This window comes from Nilaparvata lugens, chromosome 5, assembly GCF_014356525.2.
Source record: "Nilaparvata lugens isolate BPH chromosome 5, ASM1435652v1, whole genome shotgun sequence".
NCBI classification, from domain to species: Eukaryota; Metazoa; Arthropoda; class Insecta; order Hemiptera; family Delphacidae; genus Nilaparvata; species Nilaparvata lugens.
The window spans coordinates 61,280,878-61,303,313 of record NC_052508.1 but is presented as its reverse complement, the minus strand read 5'-3'; the positions used below and the strand labels follow the sequence as shown (position 1 = coordinate 61,303,313).

Here is a 22,436-nt window from a genome sequence, read left to right as displayed (position 1 = left end):
AAAATTGATGTGTGTGTGTGTGTGTGTGTAACTAGCCTAATTTACCTGCTATCGTGCTCAAATTCAAAAAATGCACTGTCCTTTTATCTATAAAGTGATCAGACAAGTTGTTTCCATACAAAAGACATTCAATTCCCAAAATTTGAAATTTGTATTGCCAAGATTAAATAACATTATTATCAATAATGAATAAGAAACTATTTTTGAAACTACATAATTTTTTGCATGGGAATGGTACTATGGTTCAATGCCTACTATCATAATAGGCCTACTGTATTTATTATCATGAATAAAATGTTAGTTTATAGAAAAATTATAATCGAGAGATTATATTCAACCATTTCCACAGTGCAAACTTTTATATTGTTTTCAGATTCCTGCTATAAAATTATGGAAAGTTTCAAGTTGATCAGTTCAGTAGTTCAGATCGGATAATGCGCCAAACATGTATTTTTTATCCCGCACATGTTAATATGAATTCTTCATTTTATATAATATAGAATGAGTATGATTAACCATAATATCTATTTACTTTTCATCTACATTCAACTTGAGTTTCAATGCCCATGCTACATTATCGTCAGTTTTTCGTCAGCCCATTACTTTATAAAAATGGATCTATCTATAATTAGAACAAAAAAGGCTTTCTACTGTCTCTTTGTATTGCAAAAATATGAGAAAATTGTCAAGTACTGTAATAATTTGGTGGTTATCCCATCACCTTCAAATTTCATTCACGTGATATTTGAGTATATTTAGGCATCCACTTTATTTTTTGACGGTAGGAAGTAAGAAATATAATATTTTTCAAATAACGTGCCAGGTTATACCATCCATCAAAGACCTTAAAGATGCATAGACTCACATGCAGCGCTAGTGTCGTACTTGGAATTGGAATCGGCCATTGAGGGGGCAACCTATAAGATTATTACATACCAATGCCTTTGTAATCTATAACATTACAGATATATAGATATAATATCTCGTGCTAAAATACCCCAAGTAAGAGCTATCATTGGGAAGGCATAGGCATTGTGGGTCTATATCTCTTTAAGGTCTTTGCCATCCATGATCAATACAATAATATTAAAGTAAACTGGAATTGATCTAGGATCAAGCGCTGATCCCGGTTTGAAACAAAACTCGCTTAATGCAACCCAGCATAAAACCGCATAAAAAGTAAACGACAATATGACTGAAAAGTAGACATCACTTTATTCAACAGTATTACAAATATAGGATTACAGTATTAATATTACACTAGATTTTGAATTAAACGGGCAGTCATAAGTTTGCTTTGTCATAGCTGTTAAAAGTTTATTATAATTTGTTTTTGTCGAATTGTTGTCAATTTTGATGAAGGAGTTTGTCGATGTCTTCGCAGACCATGGTCAGATGTTGATCAATAGGTAGCTGGCCATCTAGGAAACAAATGTCACTGTTCATCTGAAAATACAAACAAAAAACTCATTGAGCTGAATATAGATAAACTGCAAAAATGTTCTTAGAAACTTTAAGAAGCTGAAAATAAAATTATTTATTCCAAAACATCTATAGTGAGATTTATTGCAAACAGTCAGCGTTGGTTGAATGGAAAGCATTGATGTTTTTTCTAAGGAATGCTGACAGTTTCAAGTGAATATCACTATAGTTCATTCAATAGGGGTGAGATTATTATTTTTCTGATGCGATTATTTTATGTTTGATATTTTTATCCTATAAATTAAAGTGGAACTATTTTCTTAGTCAAACTAAAAGCTGATTATTTTGTTCTTTTGGGTAACTTTACAATAAATTTCATGTTATTGATAAACTTATAAGCTTTGCCTTCTCATGTTGAAGTATGAAAGAACTCGATAGTGTTATGATTTGCCGTTTTCTATTATTGTGCTTAATGACAATACACTATTCTACTATTCTATACTCTGAATAAAACAAGTTGGGATTCAAGATAACCAAATATCCAGATAGCAGTGGCAGACTATGACTTCAAAATATACTATCCCAAATCACTAAATAATGTCTAATAAAACAACCCTGTATTGACTGTACAGTATTGTAAATTCAACCATAAAATGAGCATACAGTTTATAAAATAAGATTTAACCATGTGGGCTTGCATGAGGAGGTCGCAATTTCAACGAATGGATATCAACCGTGCTTTATACAGAGTATAATATTACCTTTTACATTCAAAGCGCTATATGACGGACCTATAAAGTGAATTATTATATTATGTAATTCATTATCAAAATTTTGGAATGGAATAGTTTTGGGCTAAGCCTGTTGTTCCTACCCAATCATATTATTTTATATGATTTGTAATATTGTATCCACGAATAAATAAATAAATTATTCTTACTTTATTTACTTACCTCCATGTAATGAATCTAAATTTCTCTCTACAGCGGGAGTTTTCTTCGTTATAACAATGGTTTACTGTACAAAGTAATTGGATTTTGTAATTTATTTATTTATTCAGATACAAAGAACAAATAATTGAAATTATTGATAATTGACTACCTAATAAAGAATAATCGTTGATAAGCGTTATTGTACAAACTCAATTCAATTACATAGAAATTATTTAGAAATAATAATTACATAGAAACTCAATTCAATTACTCATTCATTACTAGTACCTTTTTTTGAAGTTTCTTTTATACATTGCTAGTTTTGGTATTTACCCCGTCATCAAGTGCCAAAAATGACCACGGAGTGCCTATTTGCGCCCGGACTAATTTAGAGGTCTGAAATAATAAAGAGTTTTGTCTGTGAAGGTAATATTATAATCTGTATGAAGCAAGTTAATAACAGGTCGTTGAAATTAAGAACCTCCTCATGCAAGCCAATATGGTTGAATCTTTTATTATAAACTGTTATTATTATTGTTTTTACTTTCCTTGCCCTATTACCATAGGTAAGGAAAGTATTGCTTTCCGAAAAAAATTAAGGTACCCCAATTTCTAAATTTCTATACGTTTCAAGGTCCCCTGAGTCCGAAAAAAAGGTTTTTGGGTATTGTTATGTATGTGTGTGTGTGTGTGTGTGTGTGTGTGTGTGTGTGTGTGTGTGGTGTGTGTGTGTGTGTGTGTGTGTGTGTGTGTGTGTGTGTATGAGTGTATGTGCGTCTGTGTACACGATATCTCATCTCCCAGTTAACGGAATGACTTGAAATTTGAAACGTAAGTTCCTTACACTATAAGGATCCGACACGAACAATTTCGATCAAATGCAATCCAAGATGGCGGCTAAAATGGCGTAAATGTTGTCAAAAATAGGGTTTTTCGCGATTTTCTCGAAAACGACTCCAACGATTTTGATCAAATTCATACCTGAAATAGTCATTGATAAGCTCTATCAACTGCAACAAGTCCTATATCTGTAAAATTTTCAGGAGCTCCGTCCCATCTACGCAAAGTTTGATTTTAGATTCTCAATTATCAGCCTTCATATACAATTTAAACAAAATTCAAGTGGAAAAGATTGAGCATGAAAATCTCTGCAATTAATGTCTAGTAACATTCCACCTATAAGCTTAAAATTCGAGAAAATGTGAATTATTAAATTGCAAACTGTTGGCAACTGTTGGTTCTATTGAATCATTCACTACGAAGAGATAGCAGACCTCGTGTGTCTCCAGCGTTATTGACCTATCACCAGCTGTCTCATATCTTTGAATAGTAGACTTGAGATGCGCGAGAACACTAGCGTCAGGCGATCAATTTTCATAACGGCAAGGAAAGTTGTGTGAGTGCGCCACACCAGATTTTTTTGTTACGTGAAGCCACAAATCTGAGCAGAGCTCAAGTGGCATGTAACATGTCATGAACATGTTTTCTATGCAAAGTGTATGCATTTATATTAACTCATAGTGTAAAGGTACTGCAACATTCCTCCGTAGTATAGGGACACGCTCTTTCAAGTACATTAGTAATTGAAGACAAGAATAACCTATGACTCACATAGCCTTAATCTTTCAGGCAGACAATTGAAGAGCTTGAGCCCCGAATAATATGGTCCTTTTTCCAAGGACAGTCTGTGAGCCGGATACTGATAGGCCCTATATAGCTGAACGTAATACAGCTGTATGCTTATTCTATGATTGAATTTATTCAATTTGACAATACTGTACAGTCAATTCAGCGTTATTGAATTGAATTGAATTTATTCCATCACTGCATGTACAATAAAATTGTATGGCAATCGTCAATTACATAATAAAATTTTATACATTGTTTAAAGCTATTAGTTCATTTAAATTATAGAAGCATTTTTCTTTCAACCATTCTTTCAGTCTACTTTTCAAATTCACTGAATTGTCCATATGTTTAAGGTGTTGAGGCAGGGAGTTGAGTATCTTCTTACTGATGTGACTAGGATTTTTTTCATAAAACGCCGTCCTGTGTTGTTGTATCCTGTATGAGTTTCTCGATCGGGTGTTGTAGTTGTGGAGGTCGGCACCTCTTGACCACGATGATGCGTGTTTGAGGCCGAAAGCCGCGGATTCGAGAATATACAGAGAAGGCAAAGTAAGTATCCCTGTTGCTCGGAATAATGCTCTGCATGATGTTCTAGGTGGTTTCTTCAGCATTATTCTAAGTACTCTTTTTTGCGCTCTGAACACTCTGATCATTTCTGGTGACGTGCCCCAAAACAGCAACCCATAGGTAAGGAGAGGCTGGAAGTAACCGTAGTACGCCGAAAATACTATTTGCTGGTGCATTGTTTTTGACAGTCTAGAGATTGCAAATGTGGCCTTACTGAGTTTCTTCATTAAGTTGTGAATGTGGTCATTCCATTTCAATCCAGAATCCATTTTTATTCCCAAGAAGTTGCAGACATTTGCCGGTTCGATCTGTTGGAGATCAATTCCAAAATCAAAGATGACTGGTGTGTTGAGATGAGTTATGGAGTAGCTGAGGTAGCATGTCTTCTTGATATTCACCTTAAGAGCATTTGCTTCACACCAATTGTGGATGCCATCTACTACCTGTTCTCCTCGATGTTGTAACTCCTGCTTAGTATCTCCTATAATGAGGAAATTGGCATCGTCGGCGAACATAACACTGCTGGCTCCTTCTATATTGCTTGGGAGATCGTTGATGTATAATGAGAACAATATCGGGGCAATAATTGTTCCCTGCGGCACTCCTCTCTTCAACTTTCCAAATTCAGATCTGTATCTATAATTTTCTACTTGCTGATTTTCTGCTTCAATTTCAACGACCTGTGATCTTTCTGTTATGAATGACCTCAACCAATCAAATGCTGATCCTCTGACCCCATAGTAGTGAATCTTTTCCATTAAGATATTGTGATCCAGGCTATCATAGGCTTTTTGAAGGTCAATGAACAATCCTAACGCCTTTTTATTATCATCTAGAGCCTCATATATTCTAAACAGGAACTCATTTACGGCATCAGTGGTGGATTTTCCTTGCTGAAATCCAAATTGGTATGGAGAAAGAACTTTATTCGATTTAAGGTGCTCTGTTACTGTTCTTTCTGCTAGTTTTTCTAATAACTTTGAGAAGCAACTTGTAATTTGTATTGGTCGGAAGTTGCAAACCTCCTCAATTGCTCCCTTTTTATGGATAGGAATCACTCTGCCAAGTTTCAGTTGGTGAGGAAAGGTTCCTGTGCTGAATGACAAATTTATTAATGTTGTTATAGGTGCACATATTGGGCCAAAGCATTCCTTTAATATCCTACAAGGTACATCATCTAATCCGCTTGTCATTTTGCTCTTTATTTGTTGTACCGCACAAGATACGTCGTGGTCCAAAAATACAGGGAATCTTTCCAATACATTATTGACATGTTCCACATTTGCTAGCTGCTCTTTAAAGGATAGCTGAGTGCTGGGTTGACTATCTGCGACATTTAAGAAGTACTCATTACATTTATTTGTAATATCATGCACTGAATTCATTCTAACTCCATCTACTGCTACTGGGTACTTCTTTTTTGTAGTATTGGCAACCGTTTCCCTTTTTATTAAATTCCATATTGATTTGGATTTATTTTCTGAAGAGGCTAGCATCTTTTCTGCATGAGCTTTTTTTGAGTGATTTATCAAATGACGAATCAGTTGAGACAGGTTAGCAAGTCTATCTTTGATTGCCTTATTGTTTGGAAACATTTTTTTAAACAGTAGGAGGTCTTTTTTGTCATCACAAGCATGTTTCAGTAGAGGAGAAGCCCATTCAATATTTTTCTTCCTTGTCTTTCTTTTCCTGTAAACAATAGGGAAAGATTCATTGAAAGCTTTGCAGTACATCTCGAGAAATTTATCAAACTTTCCATCCAGGGAACCCTCAAAATCGATAGCCTCTGACCAATCCAAATTCTGCAACTTTCTCTGGAATTTCTGTTTAGCATAGTCCGAGAATACTCTTGTTGAAAATAGCTTGCCTTCATTACAATCTGCTTCCGTCATGGTATATTTGATTACCTGGGCGTAATGATCAGATAGTCCCAGCTCTATTACATCCACATCCTTAGTCTCTATCAGTTTTGAAACAAAACAAACGTCAATCAAGGTTGACGACGTCTCAGTGACCCTAGTACATTCCCTGACAATGCCTCTCATACCAAAAGCCTCAAACAATGATTCAAGTATCTTTCTTCTGGTTGATTGCTCCATGAAATCCACGTTCAGGTCTCCCATCACCATGTATCCTTCAAATTTGTTTGCCAACCTTGACAAGATCACCTCCAAGTCGTCAATAAAATGGTTAAAATCACTATTAGGTGATCTATATATGCATACTATTGCATATTTCTTGTGCTGCACTAGGGCCACTTCTAAGCTGCCTGTGTCAATTTGTTCGAACTCCAGTATATTCGCCTCTATCCCCTCTCTAGCATAAATCGCCACTCCACCTCCCTCTCTGTTGCTTCTATTGTAAAAGGAAATGAGGTTGAAATTGTGAACTTTAATTGTACTTTCATTTTGGAGCCAAGTTTCTGTCAGGCACAAAAAATCAATCCTGTTATCAAATTCATTCTCTTGAATTTTCTCCAGCTGAATTGCTAACTCATCAGATTTGTTTCTTAGGCTTCTAATATTGAAGTGAACTAAATTGAAGTAATGTTTATTCCTAGGTTTATTTTTGTAATTGTTTATAACAATTAAGTTCTCATAGCTTTGGGCATTCCTACTTCTAAAAAAACGTCATGTCTTCTCTCCATTTCATATCCTATGGCCGCAATACCTCTTTCTTCAGTTGTTTGTGTCGTGATTGGGAAATTTTCATAATCAGATTCAGTATTTCTATGATGTGTTGATTTTTCTGAATTATCATCCCCTACGCATTTTCGAAAACGATTTGATACTTCCAAGTGCTGTTGTTCTTTCATCTCATTCATTACAGTTAAGAAAGTGTTGGGTTCTACTTGTTCTACTATTTCGACATTTCTCTCTCTTAGTTGTTGTATAGTTTCAATTAGTTTTTTTCCAAATCCTCTCCGCCCCGCTCTACTCAATTTCAATCCGTGTCTTGTATGCCAGAATCTAGGTACTGTCCACATCTCTATAAAAATAACTCTCTGGTCATATTCTCTGCAAAATGTTCGAATGGCTTTATTGACTGTTTTTATTATTTTGTTTTCTCTGCTGTTTTCTGGAATGTCATACCTATACGGAATAGTTGTTAAGATAAGGTTTGTGTGCGCGCACATTGCTGACAGCTTCATAATAGAACCCAGATATTCGGCAATTGATTCATTATTTGAGCTTGCATTGAAATTGTCTATTCCCGCACTAACAATAAGACAGTCAGTAGAAGTTAATTTGGATATATCATGCATATTATTTTCAATGACTGATCGAGTTGAAGCACCAGCATAAATACTACCTGTGACTTTCATATTGTAAAGACCCTCATGCAGTGTTTTAATTATTCCCTCACCTTGACTGTCAGAAATAAAGACAACCCTGTCAAATGACTCCGTCAAATTCTCTTCAATATTTCCATTTGTGGCCTCATTTGTTTCAGTCTGCTGAGCTGACAAACTCTGATTATCTGAAGCAGAGAATTTCTTGAGTAGGATGTTATATTCAGTTTCTAAATCCATATAGTTTTGTTTTATATCACATATATCTTGCTCCATTTCATCAATTCGCTTGTAACTCTCGTTGCAATTCAGATTTAAATGTCCAATAGTACTTTCTCTTAACAAGATTGTCCTCTCATATTTATCAATGTCACTCACACTTAGGACTGACTGGGTAGCAGCATCAGATAAGCTAACATTCTTCCGACTCTCTTCACACACTTGCACATCAGTGTTGGTGGCAATATTCCGTACAATCTTCTCCCTATCACAACCATCCTCCTTCTTCTCCAATAGCAATGTCAGCCGTTGGATCTCCTCCACAAGTGCTGACTGATTGTTAGTTAATTCATCAATTCTCCTCATTAATGTATCTTTTGATTGTAGTACTGAGTCATCTGTCTGAGTTCCAGTGTTGAAGCAAAGTGGCTTTAAAGGCCTATGAGATAGCAAATGTGAGTCAAGGGAAATTCTATTATTTAATCTTGAAGTTCTGATATTATTATCTCTATTCTTATCGGCCTGAGTGTTCAACAAAATGTCCGGTGTTTGGTGTGATAGATGCTTCTTATGATTTGCTGTTATAGTCTTGATAACATCGATCTCTTTAGATGTTGTGACAGAGGCTAAACATCCCGCAGTACAACATCGCCAGCTTATGTCACCGCTCGCTAATGAATGGCTCTTTCTAAAGCAGAATTTATTATAGAATATTCGTATGTTATTTTTAGTGGTTTTATATGTTTGAAACTCGTGAGTCATGATGAGATTAAAGTTGTTAATTCAGAAAGAGGAGAAAGTATTCCCGCTGCAAAATAGACCACTTGAAGTGATAAGCCGGTACAGTAGTTAAAAGGAGTTATGATGATAATCGAGAAAACAAGAGGCAATGAAGACCGAACAATACAGAATAGAAAATGAGTCTTTGATAAGCGCGATGTTATTATCACTTTGTCGAAAAATACAGGAGAAAGAGCGAAAAACGAAGGTAGAAGATAAGCGACAGGGGAGCGTGATAATACGGAGTAACAGGTATTGTTACGCCAGAGATAACAGGGCAGGAGGATACAGTTTATAGCGCAAAGGATTACTCCGTTAATGTCCATTCACAGTGTTAGTCGTATCAATTTGCAACGGAAGAGTATCAATAAAACGGAAACAGCAACGCACAAGAGTAATCCTTCTTATATCAATTCCCTATGATTCTTGGTGTCGATTCAACAGGGGGTAAATTTTTAATCAGCAAGTTCGTAACAAGGGGTTCAAAGTTCATTCAGAATTGTATAAATGGAAACAATCAGGCTCCACAATCACCGATCAGTAGGTTAGAAACATAAGTCTATCACTAAAAGATTCACCTTTCGTCCAAAAACTCACTATTTTCATACAATACTGGAAGGCCACTACTAACTCTTACTGGTAAATACTCTGATCATGAGAAAAAAACAGCCACTAACATTTTAAATTTAAGAAAACTACGGACGCATTTCACGAGCAACCATTCACGGTAGCCAGTGCTACCAACCGCCTTATCTTATTGAACATATTTAGTGATTTGGAATGGTAGGGTATGAGGTCGCAATCTCAAATCTCGCAGTACCTGGTAACGCTATCTGGATATTTGGTTTGCTATCTAAAATCTAGAAGACCAACTAAATAAATTTGAAACTTGAATAACTGAATTAAATAATTGCGTTGGATTGCAATGGTTGTCGATTACCTGCATAGCCAATCGCTTGCTACGCTCGTACTCAGGCCAGACGCAGGCTTCAAAGTATCCGGGCACGTCAGGCGGGTCGTATACGCGTGCGTCACGTCGCTTGCGGCAAGCGGCTTGCGGCAGGGTGAAGAAGTACTTGCGCTTGCATAGCTGACTGAGGCAGGGGTCCACGAATAGCAGGAAGCCGTCCAGCAGCAGAACGCCTTTGCGGTGAGGGCTGGGTGGGGGGCTGAGGGGGTTAACAGATACAGTAAAGTTAGGATATCATTGTACAGTAACATAATTAAATGTCTCTTAATAACAGTATGTAAATTCATTTCTAATATACATAATTGAATATAACCTAGTAGATATGTAGTCGTTTCATAGATCAGTCGTCAGGTATTTGATGAATTTCATCTCATTTAAAAATTGACTTCGAAGTCATATATTAAACTTGAACTTTCTCAACTATCTATTATCCTAAATGCCGTTCCTTTCTACTAATCAATACTGTCTCTTCTTTGATTTTGTAGGCCAACGTCAAATTTAATTCCAACAGGACTTCAAATTTAGATTACAACTCAAACATTATTTTCTACATACCAATTCTTTGTATAATAGATTTCAACACAAGAACTCAATTTTTCAGCTATTAGGACATCAAATTTATAGACTCCAACATACAACCCAAACGTTTTCTACCTACCAGAACTTCAAATTTAGATTACAACACATAACCAAGACCTTTGATTCTAACACAAAACCTCGACTTTTTCCAGCTATTAATATTTCAAACTAGCTGGCCCGGCGAACTTCGTACCGCCAAATAGTTGATGCATCTCATGACAAACTTTAGCTGGATGCACACCTCGAAATCTATAACCCATACTAACAATCATCAAATCCAGACCATCCTATTATTTTTTATTGACCAAATGATCAGTTAAGCATACTCTTTCATGTGCTTGTACGATAAAATCATAACTGACAAATTAATTGATTACGCATATCATTAATCGACGTATAGTTTAAGGTATGCTGTCTTTTTGCATAAATCACACGGAGGAACACCGTTCACTCCTTTCTCAAAACATGAAGGAGATTTAAAACTCATAAAAAAATCTAATGCATGACCTTGGAAAATAGCAGGAAAATTAATTGCTTCACAAACTTTTTAAATAATTGGTGAGTGACGATGAACCCTGATGTCGAAATTATAATTGGAGAATCGAGGGTTTCCATAGAAATCAATGGTACAAAATTGATTACCTCTATCAGTAGGCCAACAACTTCAAATACCAACTTTTATTTAAAACTTGCAGGTAACTCGTGCTCCGCAAGGGTCCTAATAAAAACGTGACCAACTGAAATCTTGAAGAATTGAAAATAGGCCTATAACCATCCTCGGTAGATTAAGTATTGAAAAAGATCGATTTATAATAAGTCTAAATAAGTAACTGAATATAAGTGACTAATTACTAAAATATGTAATAACTGTAACTAATATAAATGTAACTTAATGAGTAACTGATATTTGAATAAGTAACTGGCTTCGGGGGATTGTGATGGATTTCATTTATATAGATAATTACCCAATTCCAAAATAAATAATTTACTAAAAATCAATCAATTCTAAACATCGAAGACAGTTTTTATTCAAAATAAAGCAAGAATGTCTTTAACATGTGGCCGCACTGGTGGATGGTTACACACAGAACAGTCATTTTGTTCTAAGTCGGGGCGTTCAGAATAAAATATCGTACATGGGTGGTTATAGAGCAGCACACTGGATGTACCTCGAAGCAGACTTACCGCAACTCAAAAAAGTTTTGAAATATCAGCACTGCGACTGTATAACCAGCTCCCTGAATATATAAAAAATTGCGAAGCCAGAAAGTTTAAGCAAATATTGAAAGAACGCCTAATACAACGCCATTATACTCATTGGCAGAACTAGTGGATGAGCCCCTATACACAAACACGAACAGCCGCCATCCCAGAGTTTGAGAAGTGACCCCCTGAATCCCCTGACACAGTCTATCCGGTTCTCCCGGTCAAGGACGAAGAATTCAAGTAAGTAAGTATTCACACTCTTGTCTACTATCTATCGACGGCTGTTGGATGACGCAATGATTATAACAGCTGATTTTTATTTCTGTGTGTGGCCAGCTCACAAATCTTCTCCCTTAAGGATTTCATGTAAACTTTGAAGGACCGTAGGAAATAGTCCTGAAGTCGGATTATAAATTTGATATGCCATAAACCTGGTCCTGAAGATAACGAATAAAACTAAAAAAAATCATTAAATTCGGTGCACACATAAAAAAGTTATTGAATGTAAAAATTTGAGGCTCGATTTTTATTTATATAATAATATAATATATTATAACTAACACTACTGATAAATAATGAACAACCATAAGGGCATGAATACAGAGTGATCTGCGTGAAGCGATAACAGCGTATTATAAATTCCACTAACGTAGTATCAAATTGAAAATGTTGATTTATTCACGAGATATGATTAGCTATTACAGTTTCATTGATGATTAGAATATCTTGTACTGTTCAATGAGACATAACAAGGTAAACCTGTCTTCATGAATGGATGAGAGACGATATTAATTCATTAATGGAAGACGATAGAAACAAAGTAGTGAATACCTTGGGAAAACCAAGGGATATCGACATTATTTGTTCGTTCGGCTTGTAAAACACCATAGTAGGCCTACTGTGATTTATTTTTTAGGGTAAGCCTCTATTATATTTGGAACCTATGTATAACATTTGGACAATTTGAAACTAAATTAGGAAATTGAAGAAGTTTTGGGCAATAGCCTGATTTTTCTTTTCCGAACATTGTATTGTTCGTGCTGTAATATTACATTTTTTCTCGATTAAAATCAAATCTTCAATCTGAGATCTATAAAACTTGATAGTAAATATCAGAGTAATCGATATGTGGACAACCTTTTAACTGAGAATTTATCGTAAATAATTGTGTTGCATATTCCATGGTATCACCGAAACAGAGTAAACAGAGTTAACAGAATTAACAGATCATATAGAGGATATATAAATTTAAAATAACAGTTTCAAAATAAAGTTTTATTGAGAACAAATGTAAAATGTAAATTCTAAACTTGTAATTTATAATGTTTTGGTGACGTGTTCATGAAGTCATCACTGATTTTGAGGTGTGGTTTTTGTTCTGACTTGTAGCTTCTTCTTCTCTAAAAAAATGGTGGCTGGCTATTGAAAAGTGTGTTGTGCTCTCTGAATATTTTTCTGTTTAAGTGAATTTTTAATGTTTTAAATTGAGTTTTGAACAGTTTTATGGTGTTCTAATTTTGTCTAAAATTGTTTTGTGTGTTTACAAGCCTATAGCCATTGTTTTCAACTATATAAACTGGATAAGTATTTTAGCTTGTAATGATGCTAGGATGTTTAAGTGTGTAAGGTATTATTTTTGTGGATTTGTGTTGTATATTGCCAAAATTCTTCTGAAGATTATAAGTTGGTTTGCTCTGAAAACTGGATTTCTCATTCATAAGCAATAGATCCATTCATAATTTATCAAGAATCTACTATTTTGGAGCCGATAACTTTCCTTAGGTTAATAGGTGAAAAATGCTATCCAACCTATTTAGGAGAAAATTGGTAGCACGGCAAATGTTACCCCTGGTGTGGGACTGAATCTCCAAATTGTCCCAAATGGTATGCCCTGGTGTGGGACTCAAACTACAAAATATATCCCTGGTTATGAAAAATTATTAGTAGGCTGATGTCTTGATAGGTTGGAATGCTGCTGAGTGGGAGGTCAGTTCTGGAGTGGTCAAGTTTTAATGAATAGATATCAGTGCATATTACAAAATGGCAAACATTAAAAATGATCTGAATCTTATAGCGTTCTTAACACAAAAGTTTGATGAGCAAAATGCTAGGTTTGATGAGCAAAATGCTAGGTTTGATGAGCAAAATGCTAGGTTTGATGAGCTAAATGCTAGGTTTGATAAGCAAAATGCTAAGATTGATAATTTGAAACAAGATCAAAGTGCTAGGTTTGATGATATGAAGCAAGAATCTGCTAGCATAAGACTAGAGCAGGTTAGTATAAACCTTCTATTAAAAGATACACATGAAACATTGATTGATAATCATGAAGATGAAAACAAATTGAAGCAGGATGATAGTAGTGTTATGATACAAGATCAATTATTTCAAATTTCAGATAATGTAGGCCTAGTTACTGTTATTGAAAAAGTAAATCCTAGTGAGATAGTAGAATTGCATAAAGTAGTAGGTAGGGAGTTGTCTTTATTGAAAGTCAACAGTAAAGAAAGTAGTATTGTCAATTTGAAAGTTAGGAAATAGTAAATAAAGTGAATGTTTACATGAGACAGGTTTCTGTAGAGGTTAGGAACAATGTAAACAAAATGAATCTTGCTTTGTATCAAGTTGATGAATTCAACTTTCAACTAAAAATTGAAAAAGTGTATGCAAAGCATTATCTAGTGAACATGACTGATTTTTGTAAGAAAAATGGCTTTGTTGAAACAAATGAACCCATGAATAAAATCATGTTCTTGAAGAAAACAAAGCACAAAGTCACCATTGATGTGTTAGTATTCAAAGGTTGTTTCAAGTTGTGTACTTACAAGATGATGACTGTGAATCACATGATGAAAGGGTATTCTCCAGCACACAATGATTAGGAATCCTGTGTTATGCCGGGATTCAGAATAGCATAATCACTACGCAGTGTATGGTAAGAGTCCATAATTGTGTCTTTTTTCTTTCCTGTAGACTATTTTTCTTGGCCCTAAATCTTTTCAAATTTCGATTCTTTCCTGTCTTTGTGTAATGTTCAGTAAAATTCTTCTATGATGCATATCTTAACCAATCTTGTCCATAGTCATTTAAATTTGTATTTTTCTGAAATAATTTTGGAAGTTGAAATAGTAGCTTATTTTCCTAATCTTTGAATTGTTGATACAACTTAACTTTTCTAAAATCTATCCATTGTAGTGTAAATAATTGTTTGCTTGCGGTATATTTTTTCATCATTTTTCATCATAATTCATTGTATTACATATTTTAATTATGTCTATTTTTTGTCAGGTATTATATTAGGTAACTAGGGTTTTCAGAGCAAATTTATGTCCCATTTTCTCATCTTTCATTGCATATCGTGCCATAAGCCATATGTAATTAGGTTATAGTTTTCTTCTGGGCTTTTAACCCATTTTACATTTTATATTTTTTTTTGCTGTCCAATACTTTGGTTTTTTGGTAGACAAGTAGGTGTGATTCTTTTAGAGGTGTGGGCGTGAACCACATATGGCTGGACTCGATTATCTGACCTACTTGTTTGCGATATAAAAACCTTAAGACTGCAACATCAAATGTTTGTAAAAACTTTTGCATACTTTTGTTTTTGTGGTCCGATACTAGAGTCTGCTATCACATTGCCTTACAGACATCTCCACCCAGTCACAATAGTCAAAATATTTTTTCCTTCACCAGTTGTTTTTGTGGGAGTGATAGCTCACAGTTATAACAAATTAGAGTCATACTTGGAATCTACAAAATTCCATAGTAGTATATTTTATTAAATATACTTCCTTATGAAAGTTTAGTACTGACATGTAGAATAGGCTCTAATTAATATTTCTCTTCTTTGTATTATTTAGGAAATTTATTTACCCAATTTTCTTTTTCTCTTATTTGTATTTTTTAGGGAACTTATTTACCCATTATCCATCTTGATCGTCTTTGTATTGTAATATGGAAATGTTTGTACTTATTATACAGTCTTCAAATTATGAAATTATTTAAAAAATAAATGGTTCAATTTAGAACATGCTGAAACTTAATCTTATGTATAAATTCTTTTGTTATAATAATAAAACTTCAAAATTTGAAAGTATTAATGAATTGTGTTGCCATATATATGAGATTATTGTGACTTTTCACAGAGCATGGCTTAAAAATAAAGGAAATAAATCAAGTTAGGATTCCAGGCTATTCACTGAGATCAGAATTTTGTAGAATAGCTCATAGAAGTGGTGGTGTATGTATATTCACTAGCAATGCTAAACATACCCAAACTTATGAACTGGATTTTGTTAAGAGATTTTCTGTTGAGATGGATTTAGAGGTGACGGGACTAAGGTTAAAAATTGATGATAGATTTGAGGTAGCAGTGTTAGGTATCTATAGGTCACCAAATGGAGACTGGCAAAAATTTTGTGAGCTGCTCCATACACTTTTGGAAATTACAACCGCTCGTTTCACAAATGTTATAGTAGTAGGAGATTTCAATACCGATTTTGCCAGGCAGGATAAAATGACAGAGGATATTAGAGATATTATTAATATGAATAATTTAGAAATTAAGGTCCACGAATATACAAGAGTAACTCGAACTTCACAGACAATTATTGATAATATCCTCACAAATATAGAAGGTTGTAATGTCAGGTTAGGTAGCTCAGATCTATCAGATCATAACTATCAAATTTTAGATGTTAAGTTGCAGGGCCAGAATCCAAGCAGAAAAAAAACTTTTGTGAAAGAAATTCAGCAATATGAGCTAGGAAATATAAATTGTTTGAAGCAGGAACTGCTTCAAGAAAATTGGAGTAGTGTTTATAACAGTTGTAACCTAAATTACAAATATAAGCAATTCATTGATACTCCAAGATTTCACATTAGTGTATGCTGTCCAATAAAAAAAGTCAAAGTAAAAAGTAAATTAAACAAAGTAGATGAATGGATAACTGAAGATATTCTTACTCAAAGAAATATTGTTAGGGAAGCTTATGAGGAATTTAAATTAGTGAGGCATGTTCCGAGTGAAGTCAAATACAAATGTCTAAAGAAAAACTATGCAAAAGAAGTGAGGAAAGCTAAGTGTAAGAAAACAGCTGAAATATTAACAACTAGTACCAATTTTAACTCTGCTGTTTGGGAGGTAATTAATAGAAATAGGAGAGCAGATCAAAAAGATACAGTTACTAATGTCCCTAGGATAATCGATGAACATGGAAATTATATGGATGATAGAATAGACATTTGTAACTTTTTCAATAAGTATTATCAACAGGTTGCATATAATCTCCAAAAGTCACTGAACACTAATACTTATAATACAACTACATTAAATGCTGAGCCAATTGAAAAGGTATTTAAATTTCATCCATTATCAAGAGACGAGTTGTCAAGAATTATAAAAATTTGAATAACAAAAAAACAGTAGGATTGGATGGGGTCTCAAGCAAAATTTTAAAAGAATGAGAAAATGAATTACTGGACCCTTTATTGCATCTCCTTAATACTTCACTAGAGCAGGGTATTTCCCTGATGATCTGAAACAAGGAAAAATTTTGCCAATTTTCAAGAGCGGTGATTCTGAAAGAGTTGAAAATTATAGACCCATTAGTATTCTAAATGTAATAAGTAAAATTTTTGAAAGAGTAGTTTTAAATAGGCTATTGATGCACCTGGAAGAAATTAATTTCATATGTGATGAACAGCATGGGTTCCAGAAAGGGAAATCTACTAAGACTGCAATAGTATCCCTTGTTGAAAGACTAATAGATATAATAGATTCAGGTGAGAAGGCAGCCGCAATATTTCTTGATTTATCCAAAGCTTTTGATTGTGTGAACCATAGAATATTATTGGAAATACTAAAAACTGTAGGTGTGAATGGTATAGAACTAAAATGGTTCGAATCATATCTCATAGGTAGAAACCAGTGTGTTGAGCTTACCAAGGTGGATGGGAATGAAATAGTAAAAATTAAATCTCAAAAACAGGAGGTCCAGGCTGGAGTACCTCAAGGCTAAATTCTGGGTCCCTTACTGTTTCTGTTGTATGTGAACCAATTACCAAAAGAGTTAAAAGATCACAGAGCTCTGTTGTTTGCTGATGACACATCGCTTATCTTTAACAATTATTTATTAGATAGTCTAGAAATAAATGCTTTTACTGGAGTACAGTCAATTGTCCAATTCTTGAAGCAAAGGCAATTAACAATAAATAGTAGACCTAAGAAATGTCAATTCCTACAATTCAAAAGTAAATATAATTCAGTAGAGGATAGAGAAATAAATGTGTTTGTAGAGGAAAATGAATTAGAGAAAGTAGCATTCTTGGGAATTTTATTGGACAGGAAATTAACATGGCATCCTTACATTGAGAGGATATGTAATAAGATATCATCTGGGGTATTTGTCCTGCGGCAGCTTGCTAGGCTGAATGATAAAAAACTACTGTTAACTGCTTACCATGGACTTATACTATCTCATATTAGGTATGCTATTTTAGTATGGGGTAATTCATCTCAACAAAATATGGACAGGGTGTTTAAGATTCAAAAGAAGGCACTCAGATGTATAGAGAAAGTGAATAGGTTAGACTCTTGTAGGCCTTTATTTAAAAAGCTTGGTCTATTAACTGTGCCATCTTTGTATGTATATGAAGTTGTAATGCATGTGAAAACGAGTGGTGTGATCCAGAATTCAGATGTTCATGAGTATAATACGCGAAACAGAGCAGATTATCATATAATGGGTCACAATAGTAGGTTATTTGAACAAAAACCAGATTATATTGGTAGGAAATTTTATAACAAGCTACCTCAAATCTTGAAAAGTAATGATGATTTGAAGATTTTCAAAAAACAAATTAAAAAATATTTAGTTGATAGAGCTTTTTATAGTGTACAAGAATTCCTTTCAAACCTAAACTAGGTTGAACTACTTAGTGTTAGAATTATTATGTAATAACATGACTTGTCTTATACTCCATGACTGGAGTCTTTAGGACGTAATCTTAAAAAAAAAAGAAAAAGATGTTCAATATAAATGAAAGTTAACTTGAATAATGTTTCCATTAAATAAAAACGTCTTGTCATATTATTAATTGAAATGAGTTAAAGATTAAAATTTCTCTAAAGTTTTTGTAATTGATGTCTTTTTCTAAATTTTAAAAACTGTTCTATAAATTTTGATATGATTGATTATCGTTTGAAATGGATGCTGGAGTGTATGTAGAATTTTTAGTGGGGTTTGTTGATTAGAATTTTGCTGGTATGTGATTGTTTTTTGAGATGGAAACCCATTATTGCCTAAAGAAGGAATAACAGAGGTTATGACTTAGAGAGGCAGTAATGAGATAATATTTTTTGTGTTGATTACTTATGTTGATTGTCATAGATGCAAAATAATGATTAATAATGTTGATTGCCATAGATGCAAAATAATGATTAATAATGTTGATTGCCATAGATGCAAGATGATTACTTATGAATATTGATTGCCTTTGAAGCAAAATATTATGGATGTTTTGAATGATTTCTTGTTTAATGATTGATAGTAAAGTTTTGTCATGAAATGTAGTTTGTGTTTAGAACATTGAAAAGTCGAAATAAACTATAATATCCAACAAACGATGATTAATAATATTAAATAATTTGCTTTTTATACAATATTTGAACAAAAAATTAAAACTAAATAATTTTGAATCCCTGAATGATAAATCATAAATGTGAAATGAATTTGCTATAAATGCTATGAATGAAATGTTATACTAAATGATAATGAAATGCAGATATATTGTATTATGAAATGATTGTGAATAGAAGACCAATTGTCTGAAATTATTGAAATATGTATTGAAATTATTTTTTGTTGTGATGATCTGATGTTTTTTACAATTTTGATAATGATACAGGGTGTAATGAAATTTATGTAACATGTATTTGTTTATGTTCTAAATTTTGAAGAATGGATTAAATTTTGTTATTTGAACAGTGAATAAATGGAAATGGAATTATTTTTTTTATTGAAATTTTGTAATTGATGTCTCCAAATTTCACAATTTATGTATTGCTGACTGTATAATTAGATGTTAACAAATTTCATTTTTATATTGATTGTATACTTGTAAATAATTTTCATGTGTATTAGATTGTATTGGTAGCCTAATCAAAATTTTCTTTTTAGTTTATAAGCATTTTAAGATAACAGGTACAGCGTGGACATTAACATTGAAATAATTATCACGTGAATCTCGAAATCAGCAACAAGTGAACGCCATGAAGAGTGTTAAGAACATTTGGGTGATTTTCGAACTAGTGTGACTCATTAATTGACTATCAACACCAATGTCTACGCCAATATCTACACCAATATCTACACTGATGTCTACACCAATGTCTATGCCGATGCCTATGCCAACGCCAATATCTATGCCAATATCTACAACAATATCTACAACAATATCTACACCAATAACTACGCCAATATCTACACTGATGCCTATGCCAATATCAACGCCAATATCTGCTCTGATGTCGATGCCAATGTCAACGCCAATAACTACACTGATGTCTACGCCAATGTCGATGCCAATGCCAATATCTACACCAATAACTACGCCAATATCTACGCTGATGCCTATGCCAATATCAACGCCAATATCTGCTCTGATGTCTACACCAATGCCAATATCTACGTTGATGTCTATGCCGATGCCAATATCTACGTTGATGTTTACGCATGCCTGCGCCGATGCCAATGCCTGCGCCAATGTTGATGCCAATGCCTACGACAATGCCGACACCAATGCATACGCCAACGACAATGCCAACGCCTATTGCTGACCATGTAACTCAAACTTCAACACTACCACATTACCTGGAGGTAATTGCCATCCATGTTCACATTCACAACTTTGAATTCAGAATAACAGTCACAGTATCATGAAAGAATTGATTCAAAAAATCCTCTCCTAAATTATTCCTGTATGCAGAACTCTAAACCTTGAAAGCTGAAAATATCAAAAACCAAACCTTACCTAAATTAATCCTCACCTAAGTTAATCCTGTATGCAGCGTCTATCTCTTTTCCGAAAAACAAATTACATTGTCATTTCAAGCCTGAAATGTACATTGTATAATTACAAATATGATACAAAATTTACGTGACTCTGTATCGAGTTTGGTATGCAGCCGTCTACTACAAACATGAGGCAATGCTAACTGAGATGTCACCTGTATCAAGTTTTGTATGCAGCCGTCTACTACAAGCATGAAGCAATGCTAACTGAGATGTCACCTGTATCGAGTTTGGTATGCATCAGTCGACTACAAGTATCAGCCCAACACTACGTGCATCCAGATCACCCCAACACTACGAGTATTCGGATCAGCCCAACACTGATGTCATCACACTGGAGTCACACTTAACTGAAATTCATACTGAGTGCCTTAACGGACTGTATTCAAAAATTTGCATCGATAAAATCAACCGCATCAATAGTGAAAGAAATGAACATTTTTTGATTTATTGAAATTTTATGTGAAAATTAAATGTAACAATTCATCAATTCATTAAAAAAAAAATAATTTTTTTATTAAACATACTAAATTTTTTTATGCAATAAAAAATTGAATTTTTCTATCTATTAAATTTATGTGCAATTTCAAAAACTATTCTTTATATATATTAAACTTTCCGTTGAGATATTTTCATTTAAATTATAAAGCTAAATCAAAAGTAATTTTGATATTCTATACTTAGAAATATTGTTTGGAAATGTATAACAAATGCTATTGATGAATTTTTATAATAATTTTCGATATTATAGGATGACATGTAATGTTTTTATAGAAAAAATTGTTACTGTTCTCGAATTTAATTTCAACAATTTCTGTTTTCAAACAGTAAAATTTTTTATGTCAAGAGGGGGTATTTATTTGTAATATTACATTTTTTCTCGATTAAAATCAAATCTTCAATCTGAGATCTATAAAACTTGATAGTAAATATCAGAGTAATCGATATGCAGACAACCTTTTAACTGAGAATTTATTGTAAATAATTGTGTTGCATATTCCATGGTATCACCGAAACAGAGTAAACAGAATTAACAGATCATATAGAGGATATATAAATTTAAAATAACAGTTTCGAAATAAAGTTTTATTGAGAACAAATGTAAAATGTAAATTCTAAACTTGTAATTTATAATTTTTTGGTGGCGTGTTCATGAAGTAATAACTGATTTTGAGGTGTGGTTTTTGTTCTGACTTGTAGCTTCTTCTTCTCTAAAAAAATGGTGGCTGGCTATTAAAAAGTGTTTTGTGCTCTCTGAATATTTTTCTGTTTAAGTGAATTTTTAATGTTTTAAATTGAGTTTTGAACAGTTTTATGGTGTTCTAATTTTGTCTAAAATTGTTTTGTGTGTTTACAAGCCTATAGCCATTGTTTTCAACTATATAAACTGGATAAGTATTTTAGCTTGTAATGATGCTAGGATGTTTAAGTGTGTAAGGTATTATTTTTGTGGATTTGTGTTGTATATTGCCAAAATTCTTCTGAAGATTATAAGTTGGTTTGCTCTGAAAACTGGATTTCTCATTCATAAGCAATAGATCCATTCATTATTTATCAAGAATCTACTATTTTGGAGCCGATAACTTTCCTTAGGTTAATAGGTGAAAAATGCTATCCAACCTATTTAGGAGAAAATTGGTAGCACGGCAGTGCTAACCTAATAAATAAATGAATATTCTACATACAGAGTGAAACAGATGTAGGTGAACAATTTTAGTTGACTGGTAACATCACCAGATAATTACTTATTACCAAATCAAATACGT

General features: G+C 33.5%; 1 protein-coding gene across 1 annotated transcript in view; it reads right to left on the bottom strand.

The window, feature by feature from the left end:
* Positions 1-1,192: 1,192 nt before the first annotated feature.
* The window catches only part of LOC111048734 (nicotinamide riboside kinase 1), a 40,040-nt gene continuing 18,796 nt past the window's right edge, over positions 1,193-22,436 (bottom strand). Inside the window, exons 6-7 of the mRNA XM_022334681.2 lie at positions 9,782-10,010; positions 1,193-1,446 (exon numbers count right to left, since the gene is read on the bottom strand). Coding sequence (XP_022190373.1) covers positions 1,348-1,446; positions 9,782-10,010 — 328 coding nt within the window. The 3' untranslated portion in view covers positions 1,193-1,347. The remainder of the gene's footprint in view (positions 1,447-9,781; positions 10,011-22,436) is intronic.